This window comes from Protopterus annectens, chromosome 3.part0, assembly GCF_019279795.1.
Source record: "Protopterus annectens isolate FY-2018-M chromosome 3.part0, PAN1.0, whole genome shotgun sequence".
Taxonomy (NCBI): domain Eukaryota; kingdom Metazoa; phylum Chordata; order Ceratodontiformes; family Protopteridae; genus Protopterus; species Protopterus annectens.
This window is the reverse complement of record NC_056731.1, coordinates 1,335,193,063-1,335,213,565: the sequence shown is the minus strand read 5'-3', so window position 1 is coordinate 1,335,213,565 and position 20,503 is coordinate 1,335,193,063. Positions and strand designations below refer to the sequence as shown.

Genomic DNA, 20,503 nt, shown 5'->3' with positions numbered 1-20,503 from the left:
AAAGTTTATAGCTTAATTCATTTAATGAAAGAGGAAAAAGTGACATTAATAGCATGCATAAAATGTTTATCTTCACAAATTGTGCCTTTATGCAGTGCTCTTCTTCAAATTCTAAAATATTTAGACTGACTGTACCTTGTAATTTAATTGTGAGATATATGCTCTTTTTGTTGTATTTACCTATGGTCCTATGGGTTTGGACAGGTTGAGATTGTAAGTACAAGCTGAAGGGATATGATTCCACTTCAGGGTAGCTGGATCACTGTCTGTGACAGAATGATGAGGTTGTCAATGCAGAAGGAGCTCAGAGTGGTGTTCATACACTTCAGAGTGGGTGGGGGGGGGTTAGATGAGGTTTGATGGGGCACCTAATAAAGATGCCTTCTTAATGCTTCCCATAGGAGGTTATGAGGACTGGTTCAATGGGAGGAGACCCTGGGGCAGGGCTTATCCACTTATCCAGGACATAACAGAGAGCCTGCTTCTCAGATTGCCTTGAGATGGTTATAGACCCTACAGGATAAGTTGGGGAATGATGTTTGTTACAGAGAAGTTTGGTCTGTCTTACTCAGTTTAGTATACTCACCAGAACAAATAGCTTAGAAACTGGATCAGTGAACTGTGGAATGTGAGTATATCCTCACATAAAGAAGAAGGGTATACGCTGAATGTTTGATGATCTGCAGTCATTTTATTTCTTTACAGAAGGTGCTAGGACTGCATGTTCACAACATTCATTCTAACTAATAAAACATCTTAATTCTATTCACACTTTTCATACCTATTATCATTCTCTTCATTGTGTGCCTTCTTTTAAGATATAAATGCCAAAGCACTTATCCTGAAGGCATTTGAACAGTATCGTCTTAAAACCTGCATTGACTTCAAGCCTTGGGAAGGAGAAAAGAACTACATATCAGTATTTAAAGAAGGCGGGTAAGAAATAGTTCATTTTCTAATGCTATATTAAAATGAAAAATGTCAGATTCATTACAGTTTCGCATGTTGATGTTATTCAGATGGAATAAACATTAAAATGACAACGACACAGTTTGTTCAGTGTAAATAACAAGGTGTAAGATCAGTACTACATTCATGAAACAGTGTGAACAAAGGACTTACATACCAAACATGGAGGCATTGCTTTTTCAATGGGCACAGGATGTTTGCACTCTGTTTTTAGAACCTCACTTTATTAGACAGTTCCATACGAAAACCTATGCTTCCATAATTAAATTAAAGCCTCTCGTATGTACAAATTCATTTTTGAAAACGTGGTCCCAAGAATGGGTCCCTATTACATCCTCGAAGACGCACTTACCTGAATACATAAACGCTGACACGTCTCCATCAAACCACGTAAACATTGATCATCCTGAAGCGCGAAATCTGAAATGTCGAATCGTCATGGTTGGCCCTTCCGTGGTATAGCTCTGTAAGGTAAGTGTGCGACAGTTACGGACCTTAGGGTTAGGGTGCGGGTTAAGGTAAGTGCATAGATGGTAATGTATGTGAGATTTAGTGCAGGGTTAGATGTAGGGTCTTGTTACGTGTATGTGTGTGGATTATTTATTTTTTTTGGGTATAGCTTGTTAAGGTAAATGTGCGATAGTTACGGACCTTAGGGTTAGGGTGCGGGTTAAGGTAACTTTAGTGCATAGATGGTGGTATATGCAAGATGTAGTGTAGGGTAAGAAGTAGGGTTTAGTTTAGGGTTAGAAGTAGGGTTTTGGTTGGTGTATGTATGTGTTTGTTTAGTTTGTTTGGGTAGGTAGTATGTAGCAGGTGGTGGGGTGGGACAAATATGACGGTTCAAACTTTTCAATTTCATGGTTTAGGGCATTCAGTGTATTCACGGTTCGTGGAATATGTGCCGGTGTTTTTGTATTCGGTTATTAGGGCTTTCAAGCTTGCAATATATACCACCCCCCCCAAGAATACCTTGTTCATAATTTTGGATTTATTTTATTTTACGTTTTTTTGCCTGGGTAATGATCTTTCTGGTTTATTTAGAGGCTCGGTCCAAGTAAGTATATCGCAGTGTCAAGAGGAGATAAGGTTATACAGAATGTAATACAATAAAACAGAGATACTTATCAATATAAACTTTACACATGACAAATTGAAAGGCTAGTTACATGCAAAGTGTATATGAGAGCAAGTAATACTATGTTGTCACTTTGGATTTTATTTCACGCTTTTGCTTCAAATGAGCTTAATTAACTAATTAAAACATACTTGTTAAAAGTGCCATACTATAACCATTGTGTAAAATAACCATTAAATAAGATAGAAGAGGAAGACCTGTTAGAGATGTACTATTGTACTATCCTTAATTTTACTCTGCATCCTGAAACGTGGCTTAAATTCTGAAGCAGAAACAACTTGCCTAGCACGGATGGCAAATCAGAGCACAACACTTGTATGTATGCCAGAAGTAATAGGATTTGAAGCAGTTTGGGCACATACTCATAATACTTTTTCCATACTGTTTTTAGGAACAATTATTTTGACTATATTTCTCTTAGGCCACCGGTAGATTAGGTACCTGGAGTGTACAGAAATCTTTGAGGTAGTGCGTGAAAGGTAAGTTAGCGGGCACTTTTCTGTAATGTAGCAAAAAATGAAGCACCGATGACAGGTTTTCTTCATTTCTGGGAGCATCACTGGTACACAGGATACCCAGCAGCTGCATAAAATATAAGTGGAATTAATTCCCAATCCCTCCGCACCACACGCTCCAGAGACCTCGACCTCATCCTAAATGAATATGAGGCCTTATCATAAACTCTGTAATGCATCTTGTATCGATCCACACCCCACTTTCCTTGTTCCAATCAGCCATTTCTGATATTTTAAGTTAGTTATTTATTCAACATTTGATAATTAGGAAAATGGTCTAGTCAAATGACCACTTTTAGCCACAACTCAGGCCACAAAACATAATGTAATATAGAGCAAATTGCATAAATCTGAGCAATGTACAAATAATGTTATTCAGCTAACATAAACAGAGCTTTCTAATATTCTTAGCACCCTAATCAGTTCTTTGTCTGTTATAATAAGTGAATGGAAACAGCTTTAGGATTCAAGGGGAATATTTTGATGTTTTCTCAGAAACACATTTCTCTCAATTACAAATGTTATGCTGGGTCACACTTTGCCATCTAAATACTGAAACTCTTTAAATGAGGAAGCAAAACTAAGAGGCTGGAGGGATAGCTCAGTGGCTTAAGTAATCACCTTGCAAATGGACTTTTTTATACAAGACACATATTTCATTGAAATGTTGCTTGTGTGAATTAATAGTATGGTAGATATAAACAAAAGATGTTTACACAGGTAAATGTCACTACACAGGGGATAAACTCCTTTTCACAACATGAAACAAATTTTGAGTTAAGTATCATAACTTTAAACAGCTCAAGGTTTGAACTAAAACAGCTTTTAGCAGACCTGTGGCTTTCAGGTTAAACACTAGATTTTGTTAAATAGGAGACTACATGTGCGGCTTTGGGAAGAAGTTGTGTCATTAAATGTAATTAATTATGAATGCAAAAATAGTGCTGTTCATCAAAATTATTTCTATTGACAGTAGAGTTTACTTTTTCTTCACTGTTGTGTGACTGGAGTTGGTATATATAAGTTGGTATATATAAGTCCATGAGGTGTGGGGGATGTCCCCCTACATGGGGGTTGCAGGGAGTCTTGCGCTCCTGCAAAAACAAAATTGTTTGGTTGTTCATCAAAGGTGGCTTCGGCAAACAGTTTTCATTTTTTTCCGTTCTCCAAAATTACCTTCAGTGACTCAACATGAATCTGGTCTATATCAGAATCTCGACTGGTCAAAAGAGTGAATGCTCTTTGATTGAGTTTATAGATCAAAGTCACTAAACAGTGAAGACATGGAACAGCGATTTTCTTCCCAGGGAAAAAATCATTGGGCCGCCTTCGGAAGTTTGTCATTTCCTCAACTGTAGTGCAATCTCAGAGTTGGTATATTTAAGTAGGGGGGTTTGGGGGGCACTTTTTATTGTATTCCCATTTTTTTTTTTTTGATGGACCAGTGATTTTTTTTCCCCTAGAAAAAAAAAATCGCTGTTCCGTGTCTTCGTTGTTTAGAAGTTCGATCTTTATAGCTCGATCAAAGAGTGTTCGCTCTTTTGACTGTTTGAGCTTCTGATATAGACCCCATGAATCTTGCAGCCTTCAGCAGACCTCCTTACACCAAGATTTTTTCTGTCAACCTGAATTTGAGTCCCATAACTGCTAGTGTTTGATTTTCATGTTTGTCTCAATAATATTTTACTTCACTTTCGAGATAAAAATATCAGATATATTTATAAATACCTAAATATTGGGATATCATATGTAGCATAATAGTATTTGTTAGTCATTGAACAACCAGAAAAACACTGTATATACACAGAAACTATATTGTCAAGTACTGGACCCTAAACGTGTTACAGCTGGGCCCCTATGTGGAAAATATGCAGAAGAAATTATGCATAAATGTCCAGAGTAGAAGTGGTGTCTAAAACAAGCTCTGAGCGGATGAAGCCATGTCAACTTTCCTTTAAATGAGGTTGAAAGTAAGCATGGAGAAGAGAGCCACCCTAGGAAAAAGGTCTCACCAAAGAGAGAAAGACCCAAGCTAGGCCCAGAAAAAGTTGCACACAGACAGAATGGAGAGAACAGCCCATGAGAAGCATGGAATCAGTAAGTGAAAGTACAGAGGTAAAATTGGGAAAACAGTATTCTACTTCAGAGCTGCTGAGTTTCTAATCAAGTAAGAGAAGTCTTTGCTCCACCTAAATCTCATCCTATGAGCCCAGGGAGGAAGTTGTTACCTTTTGGTGAGTCAGCAATAATGCTTGACACTCTAAAAGCTGTTATTATTCGCCACTCAAAAAGCACACCATAAACATAGTCAACTATACTGAGCTGAACACTTCCTGACTAACACTGGCCTTATTATAAGAGATAATTCCTACTTACAACAAAATGGTTCACACTGCCTATCTTGACCTGGCTAAGGCATTTGACAGAATACCCAGCTCAGGCTTTGCTGACAAACTCAAAAGGTGAGGTATAAACCCTTCTGTTACCAAATGCATAACCCACTGGCTCACAGACAGGACCCAGGAAGTTAGAACTGGGGAGTTTACTTCTACAAAGAGGCCAATCACCAGTGGAGTCCCTAAGGACTGGCCCTTGGGCCACACCTTTTTGACATCTGCTTCTCTGACATTACTGGAAAAGCTCACTCAGACTCTGCCATTGATTGCTGTAAGGGAAAGGTTAGTTTGTTTCTGCTTTCTTGTAATTTGTTTTGCTTCATTGCCTTCTTCTAATTTGTATATTGTTCTTTACACTGTGTTTTAATTGTTTTAATTGATATCAAGGCCAATAATAATAAAGGGCTTCTGGCTGACACCATTTTCAGACAATTGTAAATTCGGAGCAGTCATAGAATCCTCTACTGACATTAATATTATCCAATAAGGGTTGATACAGACAAGACAAATAATTGGTGTCAGAGCCATGCACTAAGACCAAATACCAAGAAATTGCATAATAGTATCCTTTGTTAAGTCAGACATCCCTGGTAACTACCATACTGACAACACACCCCTAACAGTCAACCCAGTAGTTGGAGACTTGTGGACATATGTAGATAGCAATTTAGCCTTTGACTATCATTCACCTGCCATAGTGAGGAAATCATTTTATGTTGCTCAACTTATAAGCAAAGGTATCTAGGTCCAAGGAGGTCATTGTTCAATTGTATTCTGCACTCGTAAGACCTATCATTGAGTACAATGCCCACTTTGGAATGTCCCTAACCAGGCAAATCAAACAACTGGAATGTCCACAGATGTTCTGCACTAAAAAGAATACATGGTGTAAATAATGGGTCTGTGTTACTTTATTGAACATCTAAATTGTTGAAATTGATATGGTCTAGACCATATGGTCAACAATTCAGTTTGTCGATAAACAACATAAACTCAGCTTTTGCAGGGGGCAAATCTTGCTGCACCTCCACACCCTCTTCGAATTATTTATACCAAGATCACACAAGCCATTGTAAAGGGCAAATCCCCTGATCTCTACTGTACCATGATCACAGTCAGAATGTTTCAATGAACCAAATTGTTGACCATAGAGTTTTGATTCTATGGGTATCGACAATTTGGATGTTCAGTAAACCAACATAGACGCATACATAACGTTTAATACAGACTGCCTCAAAGCTGTATCCCTGTATTCTGTCTCCTACAGGCTATCGAGGAGACCTCTATGCCTTGCATGCAAAGCATCATTAGACCTAACTCTGATGGACCTCCTGCATATCTGCAAAACAAACAGCATCAGAATTACCCATTCGAAAGACTGAAACCTTGCCTGTGGTATAAATAGGACTTGCTGAAGAGCCAGGTAAGTATCCCAGTGACTGCCTTTTCTCTGGAAAAGGTCCCCCATCCATGTGAAACAGAGTTACTGCCAAATGCAATTCAAGTGCAACTTGGACAATTGGATGTTGAACCATAAATTCACCCCTGGGTTGGCATGTATGTGTCTAATGGACACAGGCAGTCTGTAAACAGTTTATTTTCCAGACCACTGCTTCTCAACAGTTCATCTCCAAAGCTCCTGCTTACACTTACCAAAGGTAGCTGAACTTGTCAGAGATTTGAGATGCTTGGCTTGGCTAAAAAAGGCCTTAGTGGTCATTAGCCTTTTACCAAATACAGACATACACAGACAACAGCACAGATGCTTGACTTCAGATGCTATAAAAAACAGAAGAGCTCCAATGACAAACTGATGAAGAAGAAATCACAGCTAGCAACATGCACAGATAGTATAACATTCAGGCAGGATTGAACTCAAATAAATCCAGACTGTATGAGTTTCAGTTAATGAGTCAATACTATAGATTTGGTCATTCCACACAAAAATTAAACAGACTGAAACAAGCATCTGGTACTTGATATCAGTTTGGATTAAGCTTTGACAATACAGAGATAACTTTTGGCTGCAGTCCATATATTCCAATGGCATGACTGGAAGAAATTTCAGTTTGTCTTTTCATGACACATCTCTTGGGCTACTTAACAAACTTTAAGACAGTAGCAGCGACAGTGTTAGGCATTCTGAAATAAATGTAGTGTGGAGCCATTTGAGGGGATGATACATATTTGACAATATTCGCCCATTCAATAACAAAAGCGGCTTTGGCTTGTGGTGCTTATGTCAGTGAAAAGAACATATCACAAATCACTTCTGTCATATTATTCCCATCAACAGCTTCAGGATGACCTTACAAAATAATATTATTCCTCCAGGACCTCACTTCAAGATAAACCACTTTCTTTGATTTGTTATAGTTCTTACAACTGTTGTCCATTTTCTGTTTTGATGTTCTTGTATGACTCCTCTGCTTTAGAAATTCAAGCTTCAGAGGCATTAAGTTTATTTACTAATGCTTGCAGTTAAATTCAGAAAACTGCACTGATATCCAGCCAATATAAGGCTGCAATCCAGTTTGGATCTAGACAATCCTGTCGAGTTAAATCTAGTTTTCCATTCCTCCTTCTGTAATGTTTTGGGATTCTTTGGCTTAATATTTTTTCTATTGAGTTAATAACTGAAAATGTAGTTTTAAATGTTTACACCATGGTCATTTCAGAGGAGGACACTTGTCAATTACAAAACCCAAGGATAAATAGACCCAGCCCTTTGACATAATAGGATGAAGTCCTTACTACAGCCCTTATGCCTCATACTTGATTGCCAGCAGGGGAGTATGAACTAGCTTGCTTATCTATGAAGTAAAGGAGGTTGTTAGGCTCACAGCATTAGTGACACCTATCAGTGACTGGTATTTTTTCTGTTTATAGTGGCCAAGTTGAGGTGAGCTGTATCATGTAGGAACCTTCTTCCTGAGCTGGGTAACAGAAAATATGCATGGACGCATGTCTGCATGCATGCATGCATATCCTCAGTTCTGACGCAGCAGCTATGGCAAGCTTACATGCAGTGTCAGTTTAAAAAAGGTAGACCACTCTGAGTACCGAGCAAGATGAGCCATGCACTGCCACCAGACTATCAGTCTTGGAGAAATGGCTGAGCTGAGCGTGTTTCCTGGATAGGAACGAATGGGCCATAAAGCTTTTGGCTACCCCAAAAATGCCTGCCGCCTGCCACCATGGAGGAAATAGGTTGAATGGGTGTAGGTAGTAAATGTGTCAGGCAGGGTCCTATGAAGGTGAGAAGAGAAGGGGGAAATAAAGCTAAATTATTATTTAAGTTCGAGGAAATGAAAAGGGTGGCTGATAGGTAAGGAACCAACGTCATTATAATAACTGGAAACAAAAATGTAAATGCAAAATAATAATAGAGGTGCTTTTACAGATCCATAGCCCTGATTATCTTTAATATATGAGACAGTGCTTCAATGTCACCATTTTTAAAACAAGTACTTTGTTAAGCAACTCATATCCATGTAAGAGAAATATTTAAAATCAAAATAATGCTCAAATCCACCTTAGCTTTTTTAGCATGTCAGTAATTCAGTAATTTCAGTGTCAGTTAGGTTCTGAACTGTGAGAAGCTTACGAAAGATCATGCCAGTGACAGATATTTTTCATCAGGCGTCATTCTTGATGTACAGTGACATCTAAAAACTGAGGGATAATACAGAAGTCAGGCTGTAAGACCTTTCTTTGACCAATTCCTCCAAAGTTTTTGTTCTTCCCTAATTTTCGGAATCATGTTTGTTTTTTCCCCAAGTTCTTTTTATCATCTATTGTTTAATAAAAGTAGGTTGCTGTTTTTTTTTTCCTATGTCAGCTGTGAGGGTGATATCACTGGCAGCTATGTCACTGATGTGCTTCATTGTTTTTTCTCCATGGGATTTGATTGATCAAAATCATAGTAATGCTAAGATGTTTCTTTTAATTTATTTATTTATTTATATTTTACATTTGTTAGCCTGGTGAGTATACTAGCCTGTGGACCTTTTTTTTCAGGAATGATACAGCCTAACAGCATTCAAAGAAGTTTACATAAAAATGAATGCACAGTGGTTAACACATAGCAAAGAAACAGGACAATTTCTATAATAATTAATAAGTAATCAATGGTAGCTGAACAAAGATATATACCTTGTAATAATTTTTAATGCTATGTATTAAGTCATAGAAAATTATACATTTGTAGGATTTCTTTTTTCAAAGTCTAGCTAGTTGGAAAGCCTGCATGTAGACAGAGGGTCAGTGCTGTTGTACTGAGTATCAGTTAGTATAGGTGCTATATTTGTTACTAAGCATGGGTTGATAATTTTGGAAGTGTAGGTATTAGTAATGTACTAGTAAGAGGGTTTGTTAGTTTTGGGAGAGTATGTATTAGTAACAGCCAAGAGAGTACCAGGACACCTGGGGGCAAATAATCAGATATCTCCTATGGAAAGCTGTGTATTAACTTTTCTCATCTATGTACATATCCACGGTATTTATGCTAAGGCAATTAATTGAGTAGTTGAAGGGTAGTGGCTGATAGAGGGAGTGTTGGGTTTTCCTAGTGGATATGAAAGAAGTGAAATTGGTGAGGTCACCTAAGATACTCTTCAAGTGATTTGCAGAAGGTTAGAAGGTGGAGGACTCTCTTTTGTGAGGTGATATTCTAGTTGGCCAGGGTTAACTAAACAAAAACAGTTTTTGTGGCTCTTAGGGGATCTAAGGTAGTCTGATAACATTGTCATTTTAGGTCTTAGTGAGCGTTATAAACTCTTAAAATGGAAGAGATTTTTCAGAGGCAGGCAGTGGTGTTCATTTATTGGTTTATACAACAGGGAGACAGTTTTTTCTAATGATGGTCAGGCAGAGGTGTTCATAGTGAGGACTTTGGTGAATGGACCAAAATATTCTTTTCTTGTTATTTTGGAAGATTTGGAGATTCTGTGCAGATCATAAGGCAATGCTTGGGAATATTCAGACTGGGGCAATAAATCATTGTTAACAAGGTTTGATATTTTATAGACAGGTCTTGAGTTGTGTGGATAGTTTCTGAGCCGATTGTTCAATATTTGGAAGGAAAGATAATGTTTGGTCATATAGCAGGCCAAGATAATTTTATTGTGTATTGACTGGGATAGGTTGTTGACCAGGGCCTAGTATGGTGAAAGACTACAGTTGACAGCCTTTTGTTAGTACTAAAGAGCACTGCACTGTTTTTGCTTTTGTGTGTGTTTGTGTGCATAGAATAATAGAGTTACTTTGGAGACAATGCCAGACGTTTTTAGATATTTTGTATCACGTCTCAATTCTTGCATGGAAGATGAAGCCCTAGTAATGTCTATATCATATGTGTAAAGAAAGCACTTCAGAATAGGAAGCTTCTGTGTGAGGTTATAGATGAAAAGGGAGAATAGAATTGGGGAAGGACAGAACCCTGAGGAACTCCAATGTTTGTAGTGGTGGGATTTGTGTGTATTGTACTTCTGATGAATGTAACTGTTCTATAATGCAAACAAATATTTTGAACCAAGTGCAAACTTCATAAGAGAATCTACACTGTGATTTATACTTTCAGATACTCTTTTTAGGTCAGATGAAATCACCACTGAGAGTATTCCTTTTCAAAGCTGATGTAAATGTCATTGGTATTTTTTTATTTATTTATTACACATTTGTTGACCAGGGTAGAACACTGACCAAGTGAACCCTTTTCAGGCTCAGCCCAGGGTTTACATCTAGATCAAAGAAAGTTACAGTGTAAAATAAGAAGTTGGTTACACAGTAATTTACATTAAGAAAGCAGTAATAATAATCAGAGATACAAACGCAGTTGTATAATTAATCAGTGTTAGGCAGGCAATAGGTTGCAAAACTTCTTATAGTCAGAGTACATGCACTACTAAAGCATGCATACTGTATAATGAATATTGTATTACACTATGCTTCCCTGGCTTGGTCACCTGTGACTGCAAGACCTCTGGATTGCATCTAAAGCCATCAGTGAAACTACAAAGTGTGAAGAGCACCTTTGGCTAATATCAAAGAGTGAAACAATACTAATTTCATGAACTTTAATCGTACTTTGACTTAGGAATGTGGTCTATTCCCGTCATGGTATTAGAAACCCAAAAGACTTGGAGAAATTAAAAACGACTGATATTATTATATTTTTTTGCAATTGTTCCTACTATCTCAATGCTATTTAACAGTTCTGTGCTGCATTTTCTAATTTACTTGAATTTAACACAGTTTCTCAGCCTGCACTTGATACTGTACTGCTTTTAGGTCATTTTAATAGTATCCTGATGTTTCTTAACCTCCTCAAATACTGCCAAAGTTGTTCTGAGTTTGCCAATGTTCTCCTTAGTTTGTCAAAATATTTCTAAATTTTGCAAAGCTTTTCTGTGATTGAAGAAGTTTTCCTAGATTTGCTCACATTTTCTGTATTTGGGAACATTTCTCAGGACTGTTAAGCATTCCTGATTTCTGACTTTTGTATTAATGCATTTGTTACTGCACTTGAACTCAAAACCAGTTTGTTTTACATTAAGAGGGTTTTATTCTGCACTGTGGTGGGAGAAGAGGACTGATTCAACCCATCCAAGTTGGCAACTGCTGGTGGAAGGCTTATTGTGTGTTAATCTGATAGGCATGAGGGTTTAGCTGTGTAAAAGCCTTTCATCCTGCTTGTATAAAAGCTAAATGTTTGCGCATTCCGCAAATGTGGTTACCTGTGCCTTGTATATATGCAGATCTCACCAGTTTAAAATCCTGTATAGGAAATGCTCTCCATAGTTGCCCACTTTTCGTAGCTGCTCAAAGAGCTTCCAGTTTGTACAGAAGGCAGCACTTCTGCAGGTCATCCTATAGTATACTACTAAACACTCTCATGTAGACCTTTAAGTGACTCTTCCCTACTACTTCCCATCTACTAAGAATTTGGTATAATGGATAGGTGCTTCCCTGTTGTCTGTGTTTGTGGCCTGGTTTATATGGGCATCCTGAGATAGTATAGTAACTATCTTGTGTTCACTGACAATCACTTAATTTTATAACAGACAACACAGTATGTGAGAGATGTAGATACACAATGTCACTGGAGGCAAAGCTCTCATATGCACACATGAAAAATGCAAACCAGGTTGTCAGTGTTACAGCCAAAACACTCACTACCAACATGAAGGAACAAACACATAGACTCACATATTCAGAGGTGGTCACATGTAATCTACCCAAACCTCCAAGACCTAAAAGCACCTCTCAGTGGCCCCCATGAACACTCAAAAAAGACAGTGTCTCACACAACGCATAACTCTGAAAATCATAGTAGCTCTGTTTCCAAGCCCGTAAGCAACACACCACACAACATGACATTCTAGTTACTGGGATTCTGTTGCAAGACACACTGATGCCAATCTTACCAGGCTAAACAAGGAGAAAATCACAGTGAACTGTCTGTCTGTCTGGAGCCAGGATCCATCAGATCACACATGCATTTGGGTCATTAAATTACAAGTACTGCTATGAAATGGTCATAGTCTATGTGGGTGTAAGTGACATTAGACAAACCTCAATGGACTATATGAAGAGACACATGATGGTGCTTTCTGAATATGTGTGCCAGGTGGGTATGAATCTAGCCTTGGGTAGCATCTTACCTTCACCAATGATGATACCACAGTACCAGCAAAAAATTATTGACTTCAAAAATTGGCTTAGTTTCTGGCATCACAACAATGGACTCCAATATCTTTTAGCCTGGGGAGACATGATCGACAAACCATGATGCTTTGTCAGAAATGGTTTGCACTTGTCACCACTTGGCCTCCAAGTTCCAGATACTGGAAAACATTTTATCTATCCCCACAGTGCCTTTCTTTAGGCTGTGCTAAGTTGTTAAACATAACAAAAATAACTCTTAACCACCCAAAGGTACTGCTGTTTAGTGCTAGGAGTTTAAATAAAAAACTGCCCTCCCTGCAAGCACTCCTCACACTGGAGAATGCAAACATATGTGCAGTCATGGAAACAAGGCTGTGAACCACGGACAGCACTCTGGCTATCAAAGGCTGCAATGCCTTTCATACATTTCGATCCGCCTCAGCTCAGGATAAAACAAAGGGAGGAGGTATCTTAGTGTTCATAAAGGATGAGTAGACTGCTAGACTGGTCCATCAGCATGACTTATTTGAGCTGCTTCATGCCCACCTAACCATAGGTGTGACACCCTGGCATATTCTTGCTGGCTGCAGATCTTCTAACATGAGTCTGGAAAACCATACCTTCTACCGAAACCTACTAGAATGTTTTAATATTTAGCCTGACACCATACTTATGAGTGACTTCAACTACCCCTCAATACACTGGGAGATTTATATGACCCAATATTCACTGGCTTAGAAATGTTTGGACTTTGGTGATGCAAACATCCTGGAGTAACTAGTTAGATTCCCAACTAGAGGTACAAATATCCTAAACCTGGTGCTCATGAACATGGGGGGATGCTGTTCCCTCCCATGTATTAACTCCTCTCTGGTAAGATCTGACCATAAAATGATCTCCTTTATTAAAACTAACCTAGAATCCCCATCAAACTCCAAACCTGTTAACAGCTTTGCTAAGGCTAATTATCTCAAACTAAATGACAGCTTAGTAAACTTCCAAGTCCCTCCGAACCCAGATGACACTGAGGCCTGCTCTGTGCTGTACACAAAAGCACTGTACATCCACACTTATAGCAGCAAAGAGGAGACAGCACCTGTCTGAGTCAAATCTATGATTACTGGCAAAAATAAACCATCCTGGTGGACCACTAGCATAAATAAGCTATTCAACAAAAGGAAAAAATCCTCTACAAAGCCAAGAAGGAACAGACAATACAATACAAAAAGACACTCACCATTCTAAGCAAGTAATTTAGAGAGCTGGTCAAATCTGCCAAAGCAAACTGCGAGGCAAAGCTAGCCTCCCAGGTGAAAGATAACCATATGGTATGTTTTAATTATGTCCATGACCTCAGAGGAAACTCTCATAGGTTCATAGGTAGGTACTAGGCTATCGACCCAAGGGCCTACATAAGCCTAGCCAACAAGGTTCCCTGGCTTACGCCACCCAAAAGGTTATTTTCCTGTGCCACTGTCGAGCAGAGACACAGAAGTGATCCCCGGGGTGTATTTCCTATTTCCCATCTACTCATCAAGATTTTTCTTGAAGAGTGCTAATGAAGAACTTTGCTTGACATAGATGGGTAGCCTGTTCCAAAGTATGGGAAGTCTCTGGGACAGGAATCTATCCCTCCAGCATGTCCTGTTTATTGTGGTGACAAGGTTTAGGTCCCTAGAGCATGTAGCTCAGAGGGAATGGGATTTCTTTAGGTGTAGCATGTCCAACAGCTCTGGCTTTGACATAGCTTTGTATGTTAGGCAGAGATCACCTCGGAATAGGCGATATGCTACGGAGTAAAGCTAGAGTTTTTTGAGGCGGTCAGTGTAGGGCATTTGTTTGAGGCCAGTAATCCTCTTTGTGAGGTACTTCTGTGGCCTTTCCAGCTGCTGCAGATGTCTTGTGAGGTACATTCCAAAAGGGCATTGTACTCTATAATGGGTCTAATGAGTGTCGAGTAGAGGGGAACAATGACCTCTTTTTTCCTGGATGAGAACCCTTTTATGATGAGATGTGCCATGTAGAAGGACTTGCTGACTACTGTGGCGATGTGACTATCAAAGGAGAGACTACTGTCCACCTGGGTCCCAATGTCTATTATCACGCATTTGGTGTTAAGTAAATTGCTGCCTATGTGGTAGTTCATGGGTACAGAGTTTTTACCAAAGGGGATGACACTGCAATTTTTGGCACTGAGCTTGAGGCCATAGCTCTGACACCAGGCATCTGTCTCAACGAGGCCCTTCTGTAGGATGTCCACATCATTTGTGGACTTGACTATGGCTCCTAGTTTGCAGTCATCTGTGAACTTCATTAGCCAGAGGTCTTCTGTGTTAGCCTGTACCTCAGAGAAGTAGATACCAAACAGGAGAGGTCCCAGGACGGAACCCTGTGGTACCCCACTTGTCACTGCTTTGAGGTCAGATTTGGAGTCTGCAACTTTTACAGTGTGGGTTCTGTCAGTGAGCCAGTTGGCAACCCATCTTGTGATGTAGGGATTTATACTTAGTTTAGTGAGTTTAGCTATAATTCCAGAATGGGGGATGGTGTCAAAGCCTTGGCGAGGACAAGATAGGCTGTGTGAACCACCTTACCCTCATCTACGGCTTTAGTGACTGCCTCAAAGAAGTCAATCAGGTTCAGGAGGCATGATCTGCCTTTCACAAACCCAAACTGGATGGGATCCAGAGTTTAGAGGTTACCAATGTCTTTGTTTATGAGTGCCATGATGACACATTCCATGGCCTTGCAGACCAGGCTCGTCAGGCTAATAGGTTGATAGTTCCTGGGATCAGTGGTGGCTCCCCCTTTGTGGAGTGGGATAACTGTTGCTATGTGCCATTCAGTGGGCACAAAGCCTGATACGAGGCTATTATTGAACATGGTGCTTAAGTGGGAAGCCAGTTCATTCTGAAGTTCATGTAAAATGCAGCCTGGGATGTTGTCCATTCCCATGGATGCTGGGTTTTTGGCTTTAGAGTGTGCAGCTTTTACCTATGTAGTTGTGATTACAAGGACTCTGCATTTTTTATGTATAGATATGGGCCCTTTAGGGGATGAGAGGGGGTAAAGTTAGCACTGAACCTATCTGCCAGGATGTTGGAAATATCAGTTGGTTCTGTAATTTTCTTGCCTTTGTGTTGTAACTCAGAGCAGATCTGGGTATTGCCATTGAGATTCTTGACATAGATATAGAATGCTTTGTGGCTGTCCTTGGAATTAGTGGCGATTTTGTTTTTGTAGCTAGCTTTTGAGGATCTTATAAGGGATCTCAGCTTCTTACTGAGGTTGACCAGGGAGCTCCTCCACTCATGGGATTTTACTCTCTTTTGCAACAGTTTCCTCCTTCTGTTGTACAGTTTGTTTATGGCAGGGGACCACCAGATTAGCTTCCTTTTTTTGGAGGATAGCATCATGGTTCTGTTTGGGATAACATGATCCATGCACTCGTGTAAGTGCTTATAGAGTGCATTTGTATAGGATTCAGCAGTTGTAACTGTATTGTCCATCTGCATGGGTGTCATGAAGTTCACCACTTCTGTCTTAAGAAGCACGAAGTTGGCTTTGGAGAATTTTTTTTACTGTGGTTTACTTAATGGGGGCTGGGGGTGGGATGTGGATATCAAGGGTGATTAGCTTATGGTCGGATCGGTCCAATGAGGAGTTGACTTCAGGTGTGGAACACCGGTCACTCATGTTGGTAATGACTAGGTCTAGGATATTGTTGGTTCTGGTGGGGGTGTGGATAAGTTGATCCAGGGCATTGGAGTTTATGAATTCCAGAAAGCGTTGAGCTAAGGAGTTGGTACATGAGTAGTTTTCCCAGTTAATGGTGGGGTAGTTGAAGCCGCCCATTATTAGGGTGTTTGGTTGAACCATAATATTTTCCAGTACATCAAGAAAAGAGGAGTGAGAATCCTGGGGCATGGTGGGGGATATGTAGCAAGCTACAATTTGGATTGCAGTTTTGCCCAGAGTTAGTTGCACTTGGATAACCTCTAATGCATTATGCTGAGCAACTAGCCTGGAGGTGTGGACACACCTCCACCTTTGGTGTTTCGGTCCAGGTTACATGGCGGAAAAGTGTGGTATGAGTTATAGCCTGGTAGTGCAGGGCTGCTCTCTGGAGCCTTAAACCAGGTCTCAGTCACTGCACAGATATCGATGTTCTCCATTTTAAGGAGTGCCTCGAGAGAGTGCATTTTGAGATTTGGACTTCTAGCATTGAGTAGCATTACCCTCAGTTTTTGCTTGCCTGTTCCTGTTACTGTGGTGAATTTGTTATTTGAACCTTGCCTAAAAAAGGCACTATAGGGGCAGCAAAAGCCTGAGTCTGTGGGCTATGTGTCATTTGGGTTGGGTTGGGGGATGGAGGTTGCTTGCGTTTCTGCTTTGGAGGTCTCTGTTGCTTAGACAGATTATTATTGAGAGCCTCCACAAATGTTTTTGTGTTACTATGTGTGGATTTTGGTGGTATAGATTTAGTGAGACTATGTGATGAGTGTGGTGTGGTGCAAATGTTTACCTTCTCCTCATGACTGTCAAGTTCGGTCTTGGTTGGAGAGAGCTTTACCTCCAGTTTGGCTAGATAAGTGCATCTCTCACAGGTTGTAGTGTTGGGTGGTAGGAGGAGAGGGTTGTCTGTGTACATGAGGCAATTTTTACATTGCCTCAAGATGCCCAGATTCATCAGATAGACAGGAGAGAACACCGGGAGCTGACCCTTGGACATGCCTGAATAGAAAACTATTTTCCTCTAGATAAGTGAGGAAAGTGAGCACAAGAGCTGTTTTTCTCTAAGCAAGTGAGAAAAGTAAGTACAAAAACTGTTTTCCTCTAGGTAATGAGGAAGATTGAGTGCTATAACACAGAAAGGCTTGGGGGGCTCAGAAGCTTACATACAGTCCTGGATACAGCAAATCTGTATCTGGAACACTAGTTACAGGAAAGGTACGAAACAGGCTTACAGTTTTTTTCTTTTTTACAGAAAAGTAGCCAAAACAGTAGTAAAAACAATTCACATGCAGTGCAAGCTAGCACACTTGAGTATGTAGCAATATTAGACCAAACACAGTTTAAAAAATGCAATTAAATTAAAAAGCACTAAAAGCAAGCACAGAAAGAGTTTTTTAGGTAGAATGTGGTAAAGAGATGGGACTGGGGGAGTGTCCCAGATCAAATCTACAGTGGGGCGGGCAACTACAAAAACCACCAAATTTAAACTACAAACCAAAAATAGGAAGGGTGGATGGGACAAAACAGTTTCAACAGAGATCTAAGCATTAACTAACTGTACAAACTAAAACCAAAAAGAATATACTCAGCTCTGTATATTTGCAGATCAGTCTCTCAGAACAGTGAGACAATAGTTTCAACAGAGATCTAAGCAACAATTAACAAACTCTATTACCAAAAAAATGTACTCAGCTCTGTATATTTGCAGATAGTCTGGAAGGCAGTCTCTCAGAACACAGGTTCCAGCAATTAAAAAAAAAATGGTAAGATCTCAACAATGTGCCGAGTTAATCATGAATGGCAACACTTACAACCAGCCTGAAACTATAGCAAACCTGCTGGCAACCATATTCATTTCAACCCCCCCCCCCCCAAAACCATCTACTACACCCAAAGATATACTCACAATCACCCCCTACCAGTCATTATGAGAAAAAAGGTCCTTACTGTGCTTGCTAAAGCAAAAACAGTCTCCATGGGTCCAACAACATTCCAGGATGCTTCTGAAATAGATTAAAACAGGCTCTATCAGGTTCACTAGAAACCTTCTTTTACTACAGCCTCTGGACGGGCTTTGTCCCAGAGGAATGGAGGATTGCAACAGTTGTCTATCTGCACAAGAGGGGCCCATCATCTGACCCAGATAACTATAGACCCATAACCTTGACCAGTCTTATCTGCAAGGCCGTGGAAAGAACTATCATGGACCTGATCAATAACAACACAGGAAATCTCTTTGTGAAAAGGAGGTCTTGTCTGCTCAACCTATTGAACTTCTTCAAGAAAGTCACCAAGGCCATGGATGAGGGTAAAACAGTACACAGCACTTATTTAGACCTGCCCAATGTTTTTGACACAATCCCCCATTTGGGGATCATAGATAAACTTACTGCATTTGACATAATCAGGTGGATAGCAAACTGGCTTACTGACAGGATACATGTTGTCCAGATAGGTGAATCCACTTCCGATAAGAAACCTGTTACTAGCAGTGCTCCACAGGGCTCAGTGTTGGGACCCATCCTGTTTGGTATATACTTCTCTGAAGTGAAGGCCAATGTTGGGGGACTCTAGCTCACAAAGTTTGCTGATGACTGTATGCTAGAATCAATCATTGAATCCCTAAATGATGTTGACATCCTAAAAACAGGCCTAAAAATGACAAGCAACTGATACTAGAACCATGGTCTTAGACTAAATCCTAAAAAATGTATAATCATACCCTTTGATAAATCAGATATCCCTACAAATTATAATATTGATAGCACACCCCCAAAAGTAGACCCAGGGGTGAGGGATCTAGGAACATAGATAGTTAGTAACCTACACTTTGACCACCAGTAGTTATGGTAGTGAGGAAATATTTCTGTGTGGCTCACATTATAAGTAAATGCATAGCATAGAGGTCAAAGGAAGTCATGATGCCATTGTACTTGAGCATCATCAGGCCTGTAATTGAGTACAATGCTCCCTTATGTATATACCTAACCAGGCACTTACACCAAATTGATTGGCCCCAGAGGTTTCTCACTAAAAAATACAAAGAGTAAGATACATGTCTTATGCAGACTGACTAAAGGCCCTATCATTTTACTCCATCTTATATCATTTATTGACAGGTGACCTATGTCTGACCTACAAGGCATTCTCTGATCCAGCCCTGATGAAAGTGTTACATGTTTGCAAGAAAAATTATATGAGTGTTACTTGTTCCATGGACCTGAACCTTATTTGTGACTCTAACAGAACTTGCAGGAGAGATAGAGTTGTATTCTGAAGCTTACCTCACCTATGGAATAAATTTCCCATCTTTGTAAAATCAAGCTCGTCCCTCACTCCCTTCAAAAATAATTTGGATAAATGGATGGGGAACTGTAATTCACTTAAGGGGTACTGCCCATGTCCTTTATGGACAGAGGCAGTATATAAAATGACTCAGGGCTCCAACACCCAAAGACCCACTACCCTGACACTACACCATCCCATATCTGGGGAATTAAGATATAATATTGTCTTATCATGGGTATTATTGGTTAGGCTTGTAAAGGCTCTTGTGCCATTAGCCAAGTAATCACCTATGAACTCAATTAAAGGAATGCTATTTTTCTACTATATAATAAATCTTCTACTAATCTAGGAAAACTAGTACAGGCACACAATTTCACATTGAGTTACATACATCAGGAAGAAGATGATAGTAGGAGAAGGATCCTGTAATGGTGAGAAAGGAAAATGTAGATGCACTGAGGTTGAGAGGTGAGGAAGATGAAAGCCATGTGAGGAAAGTTTTAGGGGAGTGAACTGTTGTTTCTAAGAAAGAGACAGAAAGGTGAGGCATGTGAAGAGGAGCTTTGAGTGAGAGTGGTAGAAAATTTGTTAGAGCTTTATTTGTTGTAAGGTTTACATTTGGGTGAATCTGTGTGTGTGTGTGTGTGTGTGTGTGTGTGTGTGTGTGTGTGTGTGTGTGTGTGTGTGTGTAAGAAGTTGTGGAAGGAGAATTTGTGTTGTATCTGTAATGTGCGGAGGTCTGTGACTGCTGTGGTAGGCTCAATATTTTTAATGGAAGAAGTAATGGTGGCTTG

At 39.7% G+C, this 20,503-nt stretch overlaps 1 protein-coding gene across 1 annotated transcript in view; it reads left to right on the top strand.

Moving 5' to 3' along the window:
- LOC122797066 (meprin A subunit beta-like) overlaps nt 1–20,503 on the top strand; it is a 380,136-nt gene that overhangs the window by 31,294 nt on the left and 328,339 nt on the right. The window contains exon 3 of the mRNA XM_044065841.1: nt 819–936. Within this exon, the coding sequence (XP_043921776.1) occupies nt 819–936 (118 nt within the window). The remainder of the gene's footprint in view (nt 1–818; nt 937–20,503) is intronic.